This window comes from Centroberyx affinis, unplaced genomic scaffold (assembly GCF_046629955.1).
Source record: "Centroberyx affinis isolate AG114_WGS23_722 - 3 ecotype Tasmania unplaced genomic scaffold, CSIRO-AGI_Caff_v1 ptg003849l_1, whole genome shotgun sequence".
Classification (NCBI taxonomy): domain Eukaryota; kingdom Metazoa; phylum Chordata; class Actinopteri; order Beryciformes; family Berycidae; genus Centroberyx; species Centroberyx affinis.
Window position 1 is genome coordinate 267,859 of NW_027281696.1, and position 17,281 is coordinate 285,139.

General features: G+C 42.4%; 2 protein-coding genes across 2 annotated transcripts; both read right to left on the reverse strand.

Moving 5' to 3' along the window:
- Positions 1-840: 840 nt before the first annotated feature.
- jagn1b (jagunal homolog 1b) lies at positions 841-4,983 on the reverse strand. Its single transcript, XM_071541290.1, has 4 exons — positions 4,878-4,983; positions 3,780-3,877; positions 3,461-3,533; positions 841-2,144 (listed from the first exon to the last, which is right to left on the reverse strand). The coding sequence occupies exons 2-4, from the start codon at positions 3,866-3,868 to the stop codon at positions 1,755-1,757; spliced, it is 552 nt and encodes a 183-aa protein (XP_071397391.1). The 5' UTR covers positions 3,869-3,877; positions 4,878-4,983; the 3' UTR covers positions 841-1,754.
- A 480-nt stretch (positions 4,984-5,463) lies between these two features.
- Positions 5,464-14,141, reverse strand: col8a1b (collagen, type VIII, alpha 1b). Its single transcript, XM_071541273.1, has 3 exons — positions 14,053-14,141; positions 10,145-10,412; positions 5,464-8,981 (listed from the first exon to the last, which is right to left on the reverse strand). Exons 2-3 carry the CDS (start codon positions 10,404-10,406, stop codon positions 7,045-7,047), a joined length of 2,199 nt encoding a protein of 732 aa, XP_071397374.1. The 5' UTR covers positions 10,407-10,412; positions 14,053-14,141; the 3' UTR covers positions 5,464-7,044.
- Between the last annotated feature and the right edge of the window lie 3,140 nt (positions 14,142-17,281).

The following is a 17,281-nucleotide window of genomic DNA, read 5'->3' on the forward strand; positions in this document are numbered from 1 at the left end:
GGATCACTCTGACAAAATCTACAAAGATGGCCCAGGAACATTTGGAAGGTCACATTTGTTGATGTGAACACAGCCGACCAGCCCTTGTCTGTGGTTAAGAATAACACCAAACAGAGAGTAAATGATTTTTGACTATACCCTGACTTTACCCTTAAATTTCCCCTTAAGCAGCTTAGTTAGGCTTTTTTTTTTCCTAACTGTACAACAATGTCACCTCCATATTCTGTATCTGCTCGTTCCAACTCTTTCTTGAAGCTCTAGCTGCTTATATTGAATGAAATATTCAAATACAAGACGCCATGTTTTTTATGGCTGCACCATTACATGAAATGGAAAAAATCTAGATGTTTGTGCATCATTATAATCACATTTCCCTGGAATTCAGCATGACACATTTGGTGTCTTTGGAAAACTTGTTATCTTGACTAGAATTTAAAATAAAGTTCTGTGGGTTTGAATAAAGCTTGGACGTGCAACCTGCGTTTGTAATGATGGACCCAGTGGCGGGGACGGTAGGGAAGACGAGGTTAACAGACATGGTCAGACCTCAGACAATACCATGAAACTTTTAAGGAGTAGAGGTCACACAATCAGCACTGCACTTCAAAGAAAATTTGTGATCTTTTCTGATTTTTGTCAAGCCAAGATAAAATCAGAAATCACTGGAAAAGTGTTTCTACATTTTCTCTGAGTAATGAAGTTATCAGGATCCATATTTCATCTTCCAATAGGAGTGCTTCTCTGACCCTTGTTTGCTTCTTTAGTTGTCGTCTGCCACATAGGATGGAATAATCAGATTAGAGGCTGTGGTGCAAATGAAACCAAAGAGAAGGCAAATTAGATCATGGTGTCTCAGGTGACAGATAATCCAGAGAACCACCTGCTCCACAAATCAAGTGTTAATCTTTTGAGAAGCAAGGCGATAAAATGACTGGGACTAGACAGGTTTAGAGGTGCTACAACCCTCTGAAATTTAGCCATGATTATTAACCAAATAAAAATACAACACATCACTTTGAATAGCTGAAGCAGTGGGTCTTTAAATGTTTCAAGAAGCAGGATTACACAGTTGGACAGATAACTTCAAAATGCACCATGAAAAGCCATCTGATATTTTTGCAATACTGGTCAATTATGAGTGATTGACACTCCAGGCTAATATTCAGTTTTCATTTAGTTTAGGATTCATTTCCAACACATCAATATATATATATTTTCTTAGTTTGCTTTCATTCATCCCTCGTCTGTGTGTTCCCAATCCTGCTCTGGTATGTCTAGACTGTGGTGTATCTGAGATAATGGGATACATGAAGAGGTCAGGCAAAGACGGACAAACTTCCCTGTGGGATCATGACAGATCTAAATATTTTTAATTATTGTTAGCTTCAATAATTTGAATTTATTATTGTGCATTTTGAAAAAGGACAGAAGAATTCATGTACAGAATTACGGCAGCAGTCACAGTAGTCCAGGGACTGACCATAGAATATTTGACACCAAGATCATCATTGTCAAGCCTTATAAATATAGAGAATGATGACCTTAGCACAACAATGCTTTATTTTTGTTTGCCTCTCTTCAAGGCCTTGTGTGGCTCCATCAGTCAGGCATTAATTATGTTGTCTTCTTCTCCTACGACAACAGTTCAGGGACTGGTTTCCCAATAAAACGCCTTAGCTCTAAGATCCTCTTTGTCCACACAGGCCGACAAACAAACAGCTGATCTTAGCACTAAGCACGCTTTAGAAACAAGCTCATTTCTTCTTCTTCTCCTGCGTGCTGGTGAACCACTGGTCCAGCAGCTTCTTGCTGTAGTAGATCTGCCAGCCGTGCACCTGCACAGCGATGACGATCACCAGGTACATGACGGACACGGCCGAGAAGCCGAAGATGAAGCGGTAGGCCTTGCCGTGCCGGTAGAGCTGCTGCGCCACGGGGAACATCTCCATGCTGCCGTAGATGAGCGGAGCCACACAGAAGAGCCCGGCGCTGATCATGGAGATGACCAGGTAGCTGATGTTGTTGCGCGGCAAGGCCATGAAGCTGAAGATGGAGGGAATGATGCTGAGGAGGTAGGGGTACTCCCACTGGTACGGTGAGGCCACCACCCTGTGGGACACCAGGCTCAGCTGACTCACCGTCACCTGAGACAGGACAGACAGTACAGACCATTACTACCAGCCCTGCTGTTATTACAGTTGAAGGATCAGATCAGCGTTTTTCCCATGGCGCAGCCGAGGGCATCACGAGCCAAATTCAGGTCACGCAGTCAGGCAGTCAGCCCAGTAACGCTTAGTGAGATGTTGCATCACCAGGCTGATGACGCTGACGCGACGTGTGTGTGCAGTCGATGTCATCAGCGTGGTAAGAGTAGCTATAGCTTCTGGCTCCAAAAAGCTGTGTTTTGTGAAAGTGGAGGACTTTATTGAAACTTTTATGGTGCCCTGTACATGATACTAAGCCCAAGGACACTCGGTGTAAGTTTGGGCACCAAGGACACTGAGCTTTTGACGTTTAAAAGTCGCATCAACCGGTGAGTATCTGAGTGCCCAGTTGCATGAAAAACCTTAGTCTGTAACTGAAATTTGTCCCTTTAGGCAAATAATTCCCTGAGGCCAGGGGTTTTTAGGAGTGTTGCATGAAATGATCTCTTCAGCTAAGGGCTTGTATTTAGTGTTTTACAGTAGTTTCAGCTGTAACAACGCACTTGAGTCCCTCGTTACCATGGCAACCGCTCTGCGCGATCTGCAGAGGCATTTGGAAGGCATCGCTAAATGAAGTTCTTGTTAACGGTGAGTTGGTTAAAGATCTTTGGGACGCTAGTAATGACATAGCCATCTAGCGTCCCTTTGGGGCTGACCGAACCCCACTTTCTGCTGTTAATTTACATACATCCACGTCTTTTGTTGCCCTATAAACTTTGACGTTAGGTAACATTGTTAGCTGTGGTATCTAACTGACATTAGTGGAATTATTTAACTGATAACGGTGTCGTGATGCTTCAGTGCACTGAATTGAACACGCGCCGTGGGTCTGTACAGGATCTGTGCTTGTTTTTTCTGAGAAACTATTTCCTTGCCTTGTGACCTTTTCATGTCTATTTAACGCCTAATTTTTCCTTGCCATCATCACTCACATTATTACTTGAATGCCTGTGCCACTTCTTGCCCTAATGTCACAACCACAAGTGAGTTTCAAATCTATTTGACACTTAACAGATAAATGGTGCAGATTTGGGTAGAGGGCTCCCTCTAGTGCCACCAATGTAAAACTACATTTATTGTCTGCATCATGTGTAGATGCAAGTTTTTGCCTGTAAAGTAAGTACAAGATTGCTTTTCTGCAAACGAGTGCAAAGTGACATCTGAGTAGGCTGCGTTCACACGCATAATTCGCATGATTTATTTCATTAAATAATTCAAAAAACACTCTTCAAAAACTAGAAATGGTTTGCCATTACCTGAGCTGCCATCAGCACCCAGATCAGCACATGGACAATGTTGAGTTTGCGGATTTCAGACTTCAAGGCAACGCTGTGCAAAATGACATACAGAGGTGGACAATGAGGAAAGTTAAGCATGAAGCCTTCAGTTGCCATACTGTTAAATTTAACTTGTTTATGGTATTCTATGCATTTTATTCAGTGATTGTCATTAAGAGGGAGATCGGCTGGTGGGGATCTCTGGATCTGTTGTCCCCCAAAAATCTGGGGCAACAACCACTTCACTATTTTCCTCTGAGGACTATTACTTATTAAGTTTAGTGGTAAAAGAATGAACCTCATCTGGTAGTGTTTGGCGACCCTCTCGCGGTGCTGAAAGTCACTGCCATCTGTGCCTGATGCTCTGGGACCTTCTCGCGAAGCCATGATGGAGGTCTGAAAACACAACATCCCAAGCATGAAATAAAAGAGTTTCCTATCCAATTTCAGTCCAGCTAAGAGACTAGTTTTGAGTCTGAACTCTGGAGCTAGAGATAAATACTCAACAAGTTTTCCCTGGTTTTTTCAAAGGCTTAGGCGATCACTTGCCAAAAAAAAAGAAAAGGAGAATTAAGGTATTGCTCTTTCCTTGCATTTCCATCTCCCTTTCCCAAATACTCGATATCTATATCACATACCTATCCTTTTTCTCATCACTCTGGCAGCCAGGAAGCAGTAAAACAGTGTGCATGGATTTCAACATTACAAGTAAAAGTAAAGTCATGGACTAAGTTAGCTAGTTTGCTAATTGGGATGACAGGAGAACAATACTGTTTCATGCTTAGTGTCCCAGGCTTTAGGCACTAGTAGAGACTAGGGAGGGGAGTAGTAACGTTACAGTTTGGAATTTACTCCAGTTATTTTAAATAACCTAGTCTGTCGTCTGGCTAAATCCTAAACTATTTTCACTTCAAACAACTCAAGAGTCAAAGAAATCCTTTCAAAACTGCTCTTAATTCTACAATACCCAATTTTCGGCAGCATATGTTAATTTCCCCCACTCACACTGACCGCTGTACTTAGCTAACTTACACACTCAAATCAACTTAGCAATGAATGAGTAACGCTACAGTTCCAGTATTAGCTAACCTTGCTAAATTAGCTTAACCAACGTTAGCTACTGGGACAGGCGACCGGATATCAATTCTCCATGTTGAGTTTCATGTCAACTCGAATAGCATATTCAGCCCAGGTGTATCTGCAAAAGCTTCAGCACTTCAGTTACTTATGTTAGTCTGTTATACGGTTTGCAAACGGCTTGTTACCAGCTGAGCTAACAAGCTAACCCTGGATAGCAGCTAAGTTAGTTCAGACAGTGTAGCTTAAGATAACTTGTCAGCTAAATTTCGATAGCGCCCGGCAGTAAAACTTATAAGCGATTAATCACAGGACTTACTTTTTATCCAGTGCTGTTCATAAACCGTATAATAAGCAGCTTAAAATGTTAATTAACAACGACAAGACAAGGCTGCTGTCTGTCAGGCAGTGGACGAGTGTGGGACAGAGCGGAAGTATGACATCTCACATCATGATTGGTCAGAAGATGAAACTGAAGCTGAAGCGCCTCTGTCTTTGGGGGAGGGTTATATCACTTTTCTTTTGGCTTCAGTTAAGAATGGGCGCATTTGTACGTACATTTGAATTTCATATTTTGGGCTCACAACTGATGCTCACTTTTTGCAATTTTGCAAATACAGCAGAAATGCGCTGCCTTCTCCCTCTGCTCTCTCTCTCTCTCTCTCTCTCTCTCTCCCTCTCCTCTCTCTCCCTCTCCTCTCTCTCTGTCTCTCTTTCTCTCACACACGCACACACTTTCAAATTAATTCCTGTCTATTGCACTGTTCATATATGCCACCTCAGACATTTTTAATGGAATAATGTCTGTAGCATAGGCTACTGTATACTGCTTCAGAGGCTCAGGCATAAAGATGATAATCAATGATTACAGAAGGGCAAGCCAATGTTTTCAGTTTATTGATTTGTCTTTATTAAAAAATAACCAATCAAGGCAACAAACAACAACACTCACACTTTTGATGCTTTGTTTCTCATTTGCTTATGCTCATGCTGCAGCATTGTCCAAAGTAAAAAAAAAAAAAAAAAAAAGAAAGTGAAAAAAACATTCTTTACATTTAAAGAATTCCATTCCAAAATTAGGCAAAAACCCAGAAACTAAAATATTGACAGATACTGGCATGAAGGCAAAACATTATTTTATCTTTAATTTTTGCCCACAAAATGTTTACATAGCATTTTGCATTTTGGAATGAAATCCCCCATTTACTGTTAAGCACATAGTAGAACACAATTCCAAGTAATCAGTAGTCAAACAAATAAATTACAGAGAAGAATACTGACAATACCTTTGAAAGGATTTATTATTGCTTAGACTACAAAATATGAGTTTTCTAAGGCAAATCATGATATATTTCAAATAATAAAAAAAAAAGTTTAGATAGTTCAACTGCCAAGTCTTAGGCAAAGTCTTAGCAGCTCAATTCTTTTCTTTTTCAATAGTGGGCATTTGATGTGATATGGGAATTTAATTCAATTGCGAACTTGCATAAAATGATAAAATACACATGCTTATTTTTTGTCAGATGAATATGTTACATTCCATTACATGAAACAGCTGCGTTTTCAACATTCAGTAAGAAAACAATGACTGCCCCTCACACAATGTAACCTAAACGATAATTGTATTACTGTATGGCAAGTTCAACCCCTCCTGAAAGCACAGAGAAAATTAAATATAAACCAAATGTATATTGCTATAAATGTGAGTAAATGAATTGTACAATGAACACCAATACTCTCTTATGTGGTCAAAATATATAACCATAATACAAACAGACGTTGTCCAGAAAAGTATTCTGTGCTGATATGATGATATCCTATGTGAATAAAACAATGAATGCTTGACTTCTGCAATATAAGACAATTTCCAGCTATGAGTATTGATATACTGTGTGGATGGATATAATAATGAATGCATGATGTAACAGATACAATCCTCATGAACAAGAATGACAACAACTGAGATACCTTGGCAGCTGCGATACAAAGAACTATTAACACCATATGTAACATGGCAGATTATATTTTTTAATTAAAAAAATCATTTCCGGTGAAAGTGATGGATCCTTATGATCTCACAGTTTCTTCCAGATTCTCAGTATTTGTTTTCCCCTCTACTTTCTACAATCCAGAACACAAACAACAGACTTTGCTTTCTACATACCACAACCAACATAAATGTTTACTATATACATTTTCTACCCATTAACCCATATCTGTTTGTCACTCTCTTGTCAGCTCCTTGACTCCCTTCATTTCAGATGTGATGCATGTAATGCAAAGAAATATTCAACCAATTCAAGTGCATTATTACTATATAACTGATTACTCTGCCACCACCCATTCCAAGCCCATTCCACTGGGCCGGCATAGTACCTTTGAGCCTGAAGTAGTTTTACCATCATAAAGTCATTTCTGTGTTACTTGAGAAATTGACATATGGTGGATAATGTGTCATTATTCTCTCCTTTGTTTAGATACACTTCTTACATTGGGTACAATAAATATCCAGAAAACGTGGAGTGGACATATTGACCAGCATAAAGTCCTGCTGCCTGATCAGAAGGCAGCTGTAAATGCACAGTGTCCCCATGCTGTAATGGGAGCACAGCGCTCCCTGAAGCCTGGTCCAGGGAGCCCTTCTTGTACTCATCGTATGTGTACATTACTGGCTCATTGTTCCTCATGAGTGCCACCCACACATTACCTCCTTTGCAGTGGACGTGGTAAGCAAAATAATAGATCCCTGGTGTACTACAGGTGAAGATGCCATTTTGGGGACTGTAGTCCTGATTACCATTGTGCAGAAGTTTGTCAAAGATGATGGGAGAGCCGACAGGAGGGAAAGGATTCGTGAGCTTGGCTGTAAACGCTGGCATCTCCAGGCCAGTTACACCGATGTCCCCTCCATTCTTTGGCTTCTTGTAACCTTGTTTTTGGCCGTTGTATGGGCCTGTCACAGGGAGGATCTCTCCGAGGTCAGGAGGTGCAGCAGGCTGTCCTGGAGGACCAGGGGGTCCAGGTTGGCCTGGTTGTCCAGGAAGGCCAGGGGGGCCGCTGAGGCCAGGCTTACCCTGAGGACCAATATGACCTGGAAGTCCTGGTTTCCCTTCACCAGGATAGCCAGGGTTACCAGATGGGCCTGTTTCGCCTTTTGGCCCTGGGAGCCCAGGAGGACCGATTGGCCCCCCTGGTCCTGTAAGTCCTGGAATTCCCTTTGGTCCCTGGTGACCCTTCTCTCCATGTTGTCCTCCCTCTCCTCTTGATCCAGGTAATCCTGGGGCACCAGGGAGACCAGGTAAGCCCTTATAACCAGACTCCCCTTTAGGGCCCATGGGCCCTGGCAAACCTCTGGGTCCTGGTTTTCCACCCTCTCCTGGAAAACCTGGCTGTCCTGGAAGTCCTGAAGGGCCCAGGTCACCCTTTATCCCTGGCAGTCCTTTTGGTCCCCCAGCACCACCTTCCCCTTTTGGCCCTGGGAAGCCAAGACCCCCGGGGGGGCCCATCGGACCTGGTGTGCCAGGCAGACCACTGGGACCAGGGGGACCAATGACCCCTGGATGGCCTCCATGGCCTTTGTCACCTTTTGGGCCTGGAAATCCAGGAGGACCACCATGTCCCTTGTGACCTTTAGGTCCTGGAAAACCTGGCTTACCATAACCTGGCAAGCCTGGACCCCCTGGTAGACCCGGAGAGCCTGGTTCCCCTTTCCCTCCAGGGACCCCTGGTTGCCCTGGGAAACCATCTATTCCTGATTTTCCAATTCCTGGCAAGCCTGGCGGTCCATGTTCACCCCCTTCTCCTGGTGGACCTGCAAATCCTGGCTCTCCAGGGGGACCAGGTTTTCCTGGTATACCTGGCTGTCCAGGAAGTCCATTCAGGCCGGGTTTACCAACCCCAGGGAGCCCTGCTTCTCCAGGGGGTCCTGGTGGGCCGGCAGGTCCTTTAAAACCTGGCAAACCAGGCAGACCAAGTCCTTTGTCTCCCTTGATGCCTGGGAGACCAGGAAGTCCATGTAGACCCTTGTGGCCAGGCTCCCCTCGAGGTCCAGTCTGTCCTGGAAGCCCCTGGGCTCCTGGTTTTGCAATCCCTGGGAGACCAGGGGGACCTGGGAGCCCTGAAGGTCCAGGCAGTCCTATCTGTCCCTCACCACCATTGTGGCCGAGCTCACCCTTAGGTCCTGGTAATCCGGGTCCACCAGGTTTTCCTGGCAATCCTGGCATTCCAGGTTTTCCTGTTCCTGGGTAACCTTGGGGACCAGGGGGCCCTGGCTTTCCTTGCGGGCCTGGCACCCCATGGCCTGGCAGCCCAGTGGGGCCTTGGGGTCCCGGAGGGCCCTGAACTCCTGGTGGTCCCTCTCGGAGACCCTCTCCACCAGGACCAGGTGGAGGGGGGCCTTTAGCTCCTCTGGGGAAGGTCTCTCCTGTAAACGAGAAGAGAAATCTGGTAGAGGTGAAAAGGTTTTTCTTGGTGAAATTGAAAATTAACCCACTAATCTGATCGAGACTGCTCAAGAAAACAAATTAGTCAGAGTTCCTCCTAGTATGACTCAAGCTCTTTTGGTGGCACATCACGGTGAGTGGTGAGTCACCACTCATGACTGAATTTATCTAAACATTTTTGTAAAATGCATGACAGTAATAATAATTATTATAATTATAACTAGCTAGCTTGTCATTTCTCAAGTGTGCAGTTAGAAGTTTTAACATTTAAAACCATGCTAATCCAATTTTATCTATCATCATGCGCTTCTGGCTCAAATCACTTTAAAGTTAAATGAACAACAAATCATAAAGTAGAGAAGCTGCCCAATACAATATTTTGAACAAAATTACCATGTATGAAAAGTAATGCAGCATAGTTTTGTTAACCATCTACCAAACTCTGAATAGCATAGGATGTTGTATAGTGTAATAGTGCAGAAAGCTTGAGAAGGGGGTTGGCTGGAGTGGTTGGAAGGAGAGAGATGAGGCCTGCAGTACAGATGGTACCGACTTCCAGACCCACATCAGGAATACTGCCTCTCAACATGCCAAAAGTGTACCATGACAAATTTGTTTCCTAACATCTGTGACCCAAATATTTTCTGTAATGTTAACCAAAGAGAATATATTCCTCATACCTAAGTTAGTGCTTTTTGCTGCTGTACCCTGTCCTCACAACAAAGGTAACCTATAACATGACACAAACCTTAACCTCCACCCCAGTCTTTATTTTTGACAAAATCGTAAATTATTATTATTGTTTAAAAGTTAAAGCTTAACCCCAAACAAAATGTCATGAATGAATTGAATGAATGATTACATACATCATTCTACTAAACTGTGTGAATAGATACTGGTAAGAATTTACAAACACAATAATCAGAGCATGTAAAGGATAGAAAAACAATCTTTTGTGAGCCATCTGAGCAAATTTGGTGATGTTATCTGACTGTTTAGATGTGCCAAAACACTGATTGATGATTGGCCTATTCTGTCCAGAATGTGTGTGTCTTGTAGTGTATACAGATTGAAAACTATTTTTTGGACAACATACTGTAAAAGCCCAGTGAAATGAATTGTCAGTAACCTGCTTCAGCCTCACCTTTGCCCTCACTCAGCGGCCTCTCTTTGCCCATGTGCAACGGCAGCTGAGGAAGATCTTTCCCATACTGAGGCAGCATTGGCATCTCGTTCCCCATGTACTGCTGTTGTTGAGGATACCCGTCGTTGTATTGCGGCAAGGGCTGGTGTTGTTGAGGTGGCTGCTTGTGTCCGTAATATGCCCCGCCGTGTGCCGGGCGTAATAAACACAGCTGCAATGCTGCGAGGAGTAGATAGAAAGAACGGAGGGGTGCAGCCGCCATTTTCTGCTGTAGAGAAGAGAAGAAGTGGTAAGAATGTAATACATCGTACATACATGCAGGTAGGTCTCATGGCAGCTCTAGCTTAGGAAATTTACAGTTGATACCATTTTATTTTGCCTATTTCGTCCCCACTCCTAAGGTGATGTTTACTGTCATCCATGACCTTTATGCTTTTTTACCCAGTTTGAGCTTTTGATGATACATATTTGTTTATTATATACACAAATTGAATTAAAACTTGTTTTTGACCGGCCGCTTTTTATTGCATGCCAACGTTGTCAAGATTTCCTCCCCGATTTTACATAGACCACATTTGGACTCAAGATGTCAGTGAGTAAATACAAAGGAATAGATGTCTTGTGGGCTGTGGGATGTCTAGTTCCAGGGTACATCTTGATAAAGCCTCACAACATTATGAAGCATCATAATATTTACTTGTTTTCTATTACAGGACCAATCAGGACTACCAAGGCCTTACTGATTATTTACTTCACAGAGTTTCCAAAAGACATTTCTGGGTTTCTTTTGGCATCTTGTTACAGGAAGGATGACAGCTGGTTAGAGCTATAGGCCTGGATCTACTGAAGGTTTGTGGTAGCGCCAATCAGATAGTGGGTGCAAATATCTTGTTTGTTGATCTCGTAACATTGATCTAGTGCATTCATGGGTGTTCCTAGGCTGGAGCACATTTCAAAGAGAGGGAATTATGAAAACTGGCAGTGGGTGTGATTTATCGACGCTGGAGCATTGCTATTATTTGTTGACTGTGCACGGTATTAATGAACTGAGAAAAGCAGGTCTTAAAGGGGAAATACATATTTCTTACTAACCCTAACCCATAGTACAAAATGACCCTGATATATCTGTGAGGGGCTGATCAATACCAATCACTCAATGATTACTTCACCCTGGTGCTGAGATTCCCGCCTTTCAAAACAATTGAAATTCCTACTAGTCGCCAGTAGAGATCACAGATTACTTTAAACCTTTGTACACAGGCATATTACCTTTATGTCAGGCATATTTAATCTAATGCCATTTGATATTTAATCAGATTACACCGATTTCAGTAGGACTTTTATCATCATTTGCACTCTTGGGCAAAACCTCCAACTCTTTGCTCTTATTTTGAGAAACACTCTTGGGTGCATGTAGCATTTAGCTTGGGTCTATGTGACTCTCTCACTTCTTATACACTATTTGTGGGTTTGTTATTCTAATGAATTATCTGCACAGCCTGTGTTTATTTGCATACTCACAGAAAAATACCTTGTGCACGCCAGACTAATTGCACCCACTCTTGTTTTTGCACTGTGCCTCACATTGTGTCCATGTTAGCAGCTCTGGGCCACAGTCTCAAATAAACAAGAAATGTTTTTAATCCAAACCTCTGGTTGGCTTTGGCTCTGAGCAAGCCGCACTCACTCATTTGGTTCAGAGGAGGCTGCTGTCCAGCAGAACGAGATGTCTGAGTGTTTGTCCATGCACAGGCAGCAGCACTGAACATCGTTTTGGGACACTCAGTACCTCAAAAGTATGTGTGTGTGTGTGCTTGTTCATGTGTGTATGATAAAATAGCTCTTTAAAGATAGCAGACAAAATTAAAAAGTCATCATCATATATGTCATCTCGTCTTATCTCATCTCATATTGTGTCATTATTTTGTGACTTATTTCTTTATTAAAAGTCAAAAGAAACTGGTCCATGTGACATTGCAGCTAAACGATACCAACTTCATGCTGGCATTTCCATTACTTTACCCTTTATAGTAGTACACACTGCACAATGGAGGCATTCTTCCTGGAAGGAGGAGGTTTTGAAAACATTCAAACATAATTGTGGTAAAGTATACACCACTGCTTCCCTTCTATCAGCGACCGCAGCACGAAAGTAATCACCACTGCTCTAAGAAATGCGAAAACAACTATACTACACTAAGTCACTAGAGAGGCTTTACAGGACTTTGTGCTATAGCACCATGACTCCTGTAACATGTGTGTGTGTGTGTGTGTGTGGGCATGAATGTGATTAGACACACTCCTGTTTGTGCCTACAGCTGTGTGGTGTGTGAGCACAGATGATATTGGGTCTCTCCCTTCTTTCACCACTGGAGGTCGCTCAACTCATTGCTTTACTTTCCACACAAGCATAAGCAGGAGATAGGAGTTTGTAGAATGCACCAAGTCTTACAAGACCCGCTTCCAATCGAGGGTCAAACCCAAAGAAACTAAACCCTCTGTCTCCTGAATGCATTCTCCCTCTTGCCGTTCCTTCCCATGGTTTACACATCCATTCAAACACACTAAGGAAAAACCTTGGAGCCTCATATCCTTGAAGTGAATTACATACAGGGCACATGCTGCTAAATGAGATATAGCAATTAGAGGCCCCACAGTGGAGTCTGCAGGGTGCCTTAATCCTTTAAACATGTCCATGCTGAAGAGACTGGCAAAGCGCTGCCAAGAGAATGGTGTGAAAATAAACGCTGATGAGTGAATGTATGTTTTCCTCTGCTGTGGTATTTGCTTCTCCTACAACTGTACCAAAGAGATCAAAGCCGATCTTTTTGGAGAGTTGGAATAATGGAAATATGGCTGCCTTACATTTTTCTGCACAATGAGTAAAAAAGTGAGCTGTGTTAGATTGTGAACAAAGTTGGTACAGAACATTTTTAGTGAACAAACGTTACTGAACAGATCAACTACACAGGTACAATTACTATGTTACAGATACAAATGAGACTTTACAGTAAGCATTTTAGAAACCTACAACAAAATAACCATAATATATCTGCGGGGGGTTGATAGGGTTATTGATCAATACCAATGACTAAATGATTACTTCGCCAGATGCTGAGATTTCCGGCTTTCAAAACTCATTTTCCAGCCTGTACTCTGTTTTGGAACAAAAACTCTCCCTCTCTTGGTATTATAGCAAATGACAAAGCAGTATCAGACGTTTCTATTGAATCTCTTAATTGTTGCTATTATGAAAATGTGACTTTATTATTACTCTTATGTCAACTACAGGCCACCGTAAGGTGCACCAGAGAGCTGTCGATGTTGTTGCAATTCGTTGGTCACTGATAGAAAGAGATACATTACTAGAGTTTAATAACCCTCTGTGTTGCTCTCCCCTGCTCTAAATAATCAATGACATTTAAGTCTAATAATGTGATACTTTACTGATTGCAATAGGGAAATTGTCTTTTTGCTTGCCCGTCTCATCAAGGTCAGAGGTCAGGCTCAGCTACAGAGCAGCAACTCTGGAGCTGGTAAGGATTCAGTCAGTGTCTTGCTCAAGGACACTTCAACAGGGGTGATGCTTGGAATTCTACATTGGAAGTGTAAAAATGGCACAATCCAGAATGCAGAAATGAGCAGAAGTGTGTGGGAATTGTTGAAAAGCAGGGAACAGTACACAGACAGGTAGGCTCCAATACAGAGCTCGACATGACATGCTGTCCACCTCCAGTCATTTCCTATTTACTGCACTGTTTCCTCCTATAATGCATTTCAGTCTCTGCTTCTTTGGCCCCTTCCTGCAGTCTTCACATACAACGGCAAATGAAGCCAAACACTGCTCCCTTGTGTTCACATTTCTGTCCAACTTTTCATCATAATCACTTTATGGACACACTTCTCACCTTTATGGTCTCCTCCTCTCAAACCGTATAGGCCTTCTCCCCCTGCTCTCCCCCTGTCTGGCTTGGTGAGCCTGGCTAGACTTTGCGTGGCTTGGGCTTGTCCCCCTCTACTTCCCCTCGCTCTGGGCCGCTCCTCTGGGGCTTTCCCAAGGCATGAGCGGGACGCTGGCCATGTGAGGGATCCAGACGGGTGTTAGCTGCAGTCCGGGGCCCTGCGAAAAAAAACCCTTGATGAATGACAGATGAATGGCAGTGATGCACCATGACTTTTCGCAGAAGGATGGGGTTTGTAACACTGAGCTGCCATCTGCACCGGCGGTCATAACTTGGCCCTGATACAGTTTCTCTGAGACACACCTCTCTCCTTGTTGGGCAGAGCAGCAAGATATTGACGATGAATCTAACAGAATTGTGAATTTATAATGTTTTACCTTTGCATCCTACTTCTAGGTGAGTGTTAATATGAAACCTCCTCTATTTGCTTTTTACATCGCCTTGTATCACAGAGAAAATGGATAGTTCAAGGCATTCATGGTTCAACTTTCTGACTTTTGTCTGTGATTTACTTTACACACCCCATCTAAAGGTTCATCAGTTGCTCTATTATTACTGAACACTTAATTATACAAGTTCTATAAATCTATTATCACTATTATTATTGCTCAAATACAACCCAAACAGTAATCTGATACAGACAGTAACCTGCACTGATATGCTCAAATAAAGTAAAGCTTGCTGGTTCATTCAAAGCAGTACCACCAGAAAAAAACACTTTTAAATATTCAAATGGAAAACATATGTTGAAGTAGGTGAAGTGACATAATTACAATGAAAGCATTCTTTTCTTGGCTACACAGGACAGGGGCTTAATTGAGGAAATTATTTTCAAAAAAGACTGCACAATTCCAAAAACCTCTGATGAAGGACGTTTTGATCATTTTAAAGCCAGTGATATTTGGTGAACAAGTAAAACTGACTGTATTCAGAACCGCAGCATAGGAGGTAAAGGACTCGCTATTTGCAATGTATAGATCTAGCACCATGGACAGAGGCTGTAGAGAGTCTGGCTGTGGGATTGTATGCATCCATAAGTGCAGACTGCAAGTAAGCGGATACCCTTGGTGATGGCAAAGTCTGTGCCACTGTGTTTATGAGAGTTTTTATTTGTAGGAATTAGGGAATGGAAAGACCTGTTCATTCAATGGCCAACCAGTGAAACATATTAAAGTGTGTCAAGCCACATACTGCTATTATGGTCAGACCGAATAGAGTGTGAGAAAAGTTACTTCTGTTGTTTCCCAAAAACCCCATTTTAAAAAAGCAGCTTTTCCACCAACACACACACACACACACACACACAAGGCATTCTTAAGTATTGATTTTCTCAAAATCAAGCATGATGTCACACATGTGTTTGCTAAATTGGACCCCGCTGCGGTCAAAATCCCTTGTACTCCCACAGTGCCAGTTATTCCACGCAGACGAAAAACCGTCGGCAAAACAAAGAGGAGGGATCGGTGCTTTGAAACACATGCCCCCCCCCCCCCTCCCCAAGGATATGTCAATCACCACGGCTTGCTGAGAGAAACCAGACGAAAACACATCCTATTTCATTTACCGAGACAAGCTGCACCATGAATCATTGAGCTCGTTTGGGAAGTTGGACGCAGTTTTCGGCACGGCTTCCTCTTGAGGTGACCGAATGTGTTAGAGAGACACAGAGCAGGGTGAAGGACATTTTCAGTTTCATTATAAACACATATTTGTTAGTCTGAACACACTGCATCTGCTATTTTTTAAGGTACGTTGTTATTTTTCTTCACCAGAATATTGTCACATTGTGAGAAAATGTTCCTAGAATTGGCCTTCAGTTAAATACCTCACAGCAGGACAGATATTGTCCCGTTGCAGACATTTTACTACACTGGAAATGTTGAGGTTCACACTGGATAATAAATAGTTTTAGCACTTTCATGTTTTTCCTCTCGATACGGATTGCATGTGTACAGATATTATGATTGTCGTCCTTTGCCCCAAATAAATCAAACTTGAAACAAATCAAACACATCAAACATTTCCACCGCAGCAGTAGAGAGAGCTGTCCAGGGCCTCGTTGTCTTGGTCATTGAATTTCATCCTTAAACAACATTTCTTTTGATTCTTATTGCATCTTGCTGCCAGTAAAGATTCTCGGCCTGGCAGCGGTTTCAAATAAACAAATACTGTTTTTGACCCCATGTTTTACATAATGGAATAGTGGAAAAGTAGCCGTCTACCCCGATGTCTGACCTCTGTGGCAGCAACGATTCCCCCCTCCCCTCCTCCAGCTTTATGGTGTAAGCACAATTTCGCAATACTTGCACTCGATTTAAGTATTTCCATTGGAACTTTATGCCTGAGTGCCTTTGTATTCAAAGCAAATACACTATTTACTGCGCTGCTGCTATTAATTACTTTGAAGAGAAAGGCTTTGAATACAGAACATGTCATCCATTCATATCCATTGATCATGTTTTAGTTTCAAGATGTGTAATGGGAAAGAAATTAGAGCGACTGTGACTGGACCACAAACCCATTTGACCTTAGACTGAAATGCTTAAAAGTACTGAAATATGAGGGAATTAAGCGTTGATACTCAGGTACCTTTTACATCAAATATTGCATTATATGAGCGGACCAGTAAGACTTTTCTCTACCAGAATACTATTCAATATTACCATTGAATACTTCTACTTTTACAAAATGTATGTGGGTGCAGATAGAGAGAGAGGGCATTTGCTTTGGAGGAAAGGTCAGTGAATAAAGAGAGATGTGACGAGTGGATTTATGATTTATTTCTTCCACTGAAGAAATACAAAAGTAAGTAGGAAAAGTATTTGGAAGTCAGTTTAGTGTACTTTTCGGTGACTGACACTTTATCTGACACTATCTAGCAGGTTAAAACAAAGAATAAGAGTCATTAGCAGCTACTATTCAAAACAGGCCTGGGAAGTAAAAGGGCTCAGTAGGACAGAGGGGTTCAAACAGGTCAAAACAGTCACTCAGGCCAAAACAAAGCTACACGGGTCCAAACACTCCACTCCCCACTCCTCCTATCCTCCTTTATTCCTGGTATTCATCACATCGACTGGGCTGCACTGAAGTTCTCATGTTGCTCTTTGGGAGTCAACCATCACAGTTCCCCGAAGAGAAAACTTTTCCTCCCTCTGCTGGACAATTTCTGATTCAG